The sequence below is a fragment of the Astyanax mexicanus genome, chromosome 8 (genome assembly GCF_023375975.1).
Source record: "Astyanax mexicanus isolate ESR-SI-001 chromosome 8, AstMex3_surface, whole genome shotgun sequence".
In the NCBI taxonomy this organism is placed as follows: Eukaryota; Metazoa; Chordata; class Actinopteri; order Characiformes; family Acestrorhamphidae; genus Astyanax; species Astyanax mexicanus.
This window is the reverse complement of record NC_064415.1, coordinates 35,387,453-35,393,228: the sequence shown is the minus strand read 5'-3', so window position 1 is coordinate 35,393,228 and position 5,776 is coordinate 35,387,453. Positions and strand designations below refer to the sequence as shown.

Below are 5,776 nucleotides of genomic sequence, written 5' to 3'. Positions count from 1 at the left end.
ACTCACACTGGCCTGTGTTTGTGTGAATGTTTGAGCCAATTTTTGTGTATAGTGTGTGTGTGTATGTGAATGTGTGTGAGTGTATGTGGGTGAGTGGGTGGATGTGCTCAGGCTCGTATTGATGTTAATGATGGACTTTGTTTGGTGAAGGTGCAGAGATTACGATCATATTTAAGCCATTGGAGCCAACAGAGCTGCCTTAAACAGGAAGACGTGTGTTAATCTCAGTTTCCCTGCAGCAAGAATACACACACTCACACAAAGAGGAGAACGAAACGAGGGTCAGAAGTGTATAATGCCAAGAAAGGGGCAAACAAATTGACAAAGAGGCTCATCATTGAGACTTTTATTTTCCCAAAGTGCAAAAAATATGAAATTACATTTTAATACACCAAGCACTGTACATTTAACATTATAAAATAATATATTTACAGTGTTTCTGTGTTTTTCCACAACATTTAAAAAGTTTAATTAAACAAATTCCAGAAATTCCAGTGAATTCACATCATTCTACACTTTAACAGGCATTTGAACTCTCCTCTCTTGTATGTTTCTATGAACAGCATAGTCTAGTTATTACGGATGTGTCGGCTGGCTGTTGTAACAGTTTTAGACAGTGTTAGGTCATTCGAATGTGTACAGCATTATAACACAAAAATTAAAAATAGCTTACTGCATCAACACAGTTCTTGCTGTCTATAAACAACAAATTATAAATTGTGTTGTACGTATTTTACTCATGTGAAAATACCACCCATTCGAATCAGATCAAGTTAATTCGTGGCACTGCCTTTTCCACTGTAGTTTGCTGTAGGGCCTTTAAGTGTTGTTATAGTTACAGTAATACACAGCTGTACTAGCATCAGACAGGACAGAGGAGATCAGGTCGTTCCCCTGCATGGATGCATGAGGAACCCCGTATGACAGGTATTGCTCAAACTCACTACCATCCACTTCGCTAAGCATCTCCAGGGCATGCCGGTGGGTGGCTTCTGTCAGTGGCCGGGGTTGCTGGTCGTTCGCTGTGTGTGGGTGCGCGTTACTGTCCTGAGGGGGTGACAGCTGCTCGGCCGAACGTTTCAATTGAGAAGTGGGGTTAAAGAAGACACTGAGAGAAGAAGGACAGCTCAGGTAGGTGGGGGGCGGGGCCTGGCTAGAGCTAGGCGATAGGCTCCTGTTGAACAGCGCCTGAGACAGTGAGTGTGAATGGAGGGGATTATGATGGCCGCTGACATTATGGCTGCTGTTCACATTACCAAGTTCTTGAGAGTGTGTGCTGGACATCAGGCCAGACTGTGTGTTGCTGTGAGTATGTGTGCTAATGTGTGGGTTAGCGTTCGTATGTGTGTTGATGCTAACATGCGAATGCGCGTCATTGCGGTTGTTACCATGAACCTGCGGGTTAAGGAGGGTGTGCTGATGCCCTTGAGGTGCGTACTCTTGATGGTGGTGGAGGTGGTGATAGCTGTAAGCTGCCTGAGAATGGCTGTCTTCCTGAGTGTGGCCTGCAAAGAACACAGTCTCTGTCCCCACTGCGTCCATCGGTGAAGAGTCCGGGGTGGGCAGGCTGTAGGATTCAAACAGTCCCTGAGCATCGCAGTACTGGGGTAGGCCAGCCTGAGGCAAACCCATTGGGGGCAGGGAATAACCCACCCCGAGACTGTCCATGCCTAGAGGGGCCGGGGGCTCGGAGGCGCCGGGCAGCAGGAAGCCAGAATCTAACCTCTTGATCCTCTTCACCTGTTTGCGGCGGCGAGGTCGGTACTTGTAGTTGGGATGATCCTGCATGTGCTGCACGCGCAGCCGCTCCGCCTCCTCCACAAAAGGCCGCTTGTCCACCATGGACAATGCTTTCCATGACTTACCTACCAAACAGAAAGAGAGGGATACAGTTAAGTTAAGTCAAGTGAAGTATTGTTAATTTCAGTCAGATGCTGGTAATTGTAAACTTGTTTTTTCATTAAGTCAATAATATGAAATCTTCTGCTGTAATTGTGACATTATATTACTATACTGTAGAGCACATTTGATGAGTACTGTGATATTTGTATGCTGTATTATTAGTTACACATGTAAAAAATTAAATTGAAGGTTCTTATAAATCATCTGTGTCAACATACATACAAATAAATACAGACATAACATAGAAAATTACAATAAATGTCTAATTTGAGCCATGCCAGTTAATTGCCATATATTAACCGTTTCTCTTTTAAGGAGAAATCAGCTATTTTCTTTACATTTGTAAATGTTAATGTAATTTCCCTCAGGAATGAAAAATATAGACCAGTGATCACATTTGAGGTTTATAATGTAAAAAAGGTGTCAAAATTAAATAAAAAAGAAAGAATAACCAAGTTCTCCAAAAGGGAGTAATAGTTGATACATGGTTATTTGTTGGAAAGACTCTAAATTCTTAAGGACAATTAATTCTTAATACATTTTAAGCAGTCAGCTAATTAACTAATCTGTCAATTGCTGCATTACCTTTTTGCTCTTTCCTTATCTATATAATACTCAAGACCATTGCCTTCATGTTTACCTTTAAATGTACCGAGCCAGAAAAAAATGAGAGTCAACAGGGAAGTTCTACATTTAATACAATAATATTAGTAATAGAGTCCAGCATTGTTACTGTCAAATTATGTAACCTCATACACAAAAATAACCCATAAGCAACTTATATACTTAACTCGAATACATGAATATTTCAGCTCCTTATTGACCCAATACCAGCACATGTCCGATATTATGACAGCACTTAAACTAGTTTAATTAAAACTGTAATAAAAAATACACATACAGTTAAATATATGAAACATTTTAGTCAAACATAAGACTTTTAAGGACTTTTTAAATGTCAAAGTCAAAGTGAAACAAATAAATTGTATAGTATTGATCAAAAAACACCTGCAAATCCTCCATGGATTTTTGTATATTCTCACTAATATTTGGTACTACGACTGCTTTATGTGATAACACTGTCTCTCTTACTACATACTCGCTTAGTTGGCACTTTCTCCAGTCTGAGTTAGTATCCCGCTGCAGGGACAGTCCTGGATCAATGTGAGGTTAAGTGCTTCAAGGGCACAATGGCTGTAGCAGGCTGTTATCAGCTACGATCAAACCAGTGACCTCCTGTGATTCAGCTACACTCCATCAGATGCTTTTATAATATGAGGAAATTTCCTTTCTGCGAAGAAGGCTCTGCCAAATATATTCATCAACTTACTTAAAAAACTCTCCCTGAAGGCTGTGGAGAACTTTTCATGACCAATTACTCAAATGGGTTGTGAATAAAGAAAGTTGAAATTTGTTAACATACCCGACATGTATTAAAGTATATGACAAAAGTATTGTTAAATAGTAGTCATATATCATTATTAAGCTTTACACCCCTACAAAATAAATTGTTTTTCCAAACAGTGTAAAGAAATATGAATATGAAAATAAGGTTTATGGTATGAAAATCTGAGCTTTGGGCTTTAAGTCTTCAGTGTTTTACAAAATGAGTCCAGTGTGTTTAAATTGAGTAAAATTCAAGATTTAATTGTTCCATTAAATCAAAGCAAAGTGAACACTGAATCATAATCATAATTTAACAGATTAGATTAAATGAGAGCTCAGAACACAGGCCTTTAGTTTGAACAACCAAACTCTTCTTAGGCTACAATGTTCATGCAAATATCTTGAATAACATGTCTTCCACACCTGTGTTTAGTAAGTTTTCCGTTTCCAGAGTGGGTTCAGGTGTTCTGGTAACAGCAGTCAGGTAACAGAAGACTCTTCACGTAGCTGTAGTCTATTTTTAGTGTATTCCTTTTTCAATTCATAAATATACGGGAAATGTGCAAATTAATGATTGACTATATGTGTCATTACAAATTAATAAAAACAAAGTTATCTTGTAGCTTTTTTCTAAAAATACATATAAAGTTTGTCTTGGTTATTTAGTAATATTCGTTATTTGTGTTGTCTTTAGATGCTTTAATGGCTGAATTAAATAAACAAAAATGTGCACAAATAAATAAAAATCAGGATAAATAGTGGAAAAAACGCTGTATTATTGTCTGCTCTGAACTGCCTGTTGCATTTTACCATATAAAATCAGCTGTCCTCTATGACCTTATGTACACTAATACTCGATAACACAAGTGGAAAAATACAAAGCTTTACATAGAACGGAACTGCAGGGTTTTGACATATGGGGACAAAGTGATAATCACTGGGGTAAAGCAATAAAACGCATATAAATACCAGAAGAAGGGAAAAAATCCACATAATTATCTAAATACGGTTTGAGCTAGGTACATCGACCCCTCCCCCCTTTCCAATAAGTTAAACCCCTCTAATGAAATTAATCTCTGATGAAGGGATTGATTTATCATTTTTGTCATGGTCATTCGTGCACGGCGGTTGGATAACTGGTGAGAAGCGCGCTCGCGAGACTGGGTATCCCTCAGAGATCATGAGGATTTTATCAGTTAGCTGGATAACTCAAGCTAAATAAAGAATTATTAAAGTTAGAACTTTTCTCACACACACTTGTATAAACACACACACACACACACTCACCGAGCATCTTGCTAAGCTCCGCGTTGTGCAGGTCCGGGTTCTGCTGCGCGAGCCTCTTGCGCTCGTCTTTGGCCCACACCATAAACGCGTTCATGGGTCTGCGGATGCGCGGCTCCGTGCGCGCGCGCGCCCCTTTGCTCTCGGTCGCGGGGCTCTGCGCCTCGGTCCACGCGCACCGGCCCGCGCCGGCCATGCTCACGCGCGGCTCGTCGCTGCCGTAGCCCGCATCGGGGCTGCTCATGTCCGTCACTGTACACCACCCTACCCACCCTAAACCCCTCACCAACACCACAGCCGAGAGAGAGAGCGCAGAGGGGGGGGACGGAGTGGTCGTCACGGCCCGGGGGGGCGAGCTCTGCGCGCGCGAGAAAGGAGAGAGAGAGAGAGAGAGAGAAAGAGAGAGGGAGGGAGAGAAAGTGTAAGAGGTGAGAGAGCAGCCTGAACTTTTACTCCGACCAGCTGCGGTGGGACGCGCAGGAGCGCGCGAGCTTTAAGCGAAGGGGCGACCAATGGCGCGCGCGGTGGGAGTGCTCGTGGGGGCCGGCGTGTGCGGGGTGGGAGGGGTGTGCGGTAATGAAGAGTTGCGGTACAAGCCACTCTCACCTCGCGGGGAGTTTAGTGGGGCAGGAGCAAAAATAAAGCAAAGAGTCTGACTAAGTCTAATTTAGACAACAAATAAAAACGTGTTGTTTGGTCAAAAGAAAGTTCTGATTGGCTGTTTCAAATTCTGAAATTAAAATATTTTTATGTGATTTGCATAATTTAGGAACAGTTTAGAATAAAGGTACACTAATCAACAGGCTGATTTAGACAATAAAACGTGTTATTTGGTCGATGGAAGGCTCTGATTGGCTGTTGCTTTTTTGTGATTTGCATAATTTAAAACCACTTTACAATAAAGCTGCATTAATCAACAGTACTTACGACGTGCCCTTTGACTGATTTAGACAATAAAACGTGTTGTTTGGTCAATGGAAAAGTGTTAAACGCGTATTTGTATAATTTAGGAACACTTTACAATAAAGGCACATTAATTAATAATATTATGACAGACACTTGACACTAGTTAACAACGAATTTCTCAATTCACTATTATTTACAACATTCTTAAGCATTAAAATGTAGTAATGTTTGATAATGTCTTAAATGTAACACTTAAAGGACGTTTAAGGATTTAGTTTTTAGAACTCATAACATGATC

General features: G+C 40.8%; 1 protein-coding gene across 1 annotated transcript; it reads right to left on the bottom strand.

The window, feature by feature from the left end:
* Positions 1-331: 331 nt before the first annotated feature.
* sox17 (SRY-box transcription factor 17) lies at positions 332-5,018 on the bottom strand. Its single transcript, XM_007231076.4, has 2 exons — positions 4,576-5,018; positions 332-1,865 (listed from the first exon to the last, which is right to left on the bottom strand). The coding sequence occupies exons 1-2, from the start codon at positions 4,814-4,816 to the stop codon at positions 820-822; spliced, it is 1,287 nt and encodes a 428-aa protein (XP_007231138.2). The 5' UTR covers positions 4,817-5,018; the 3' UTR covers positions 332-819.
* Positions 5,019-5,776: the final 758 nt, after the last annotated feature.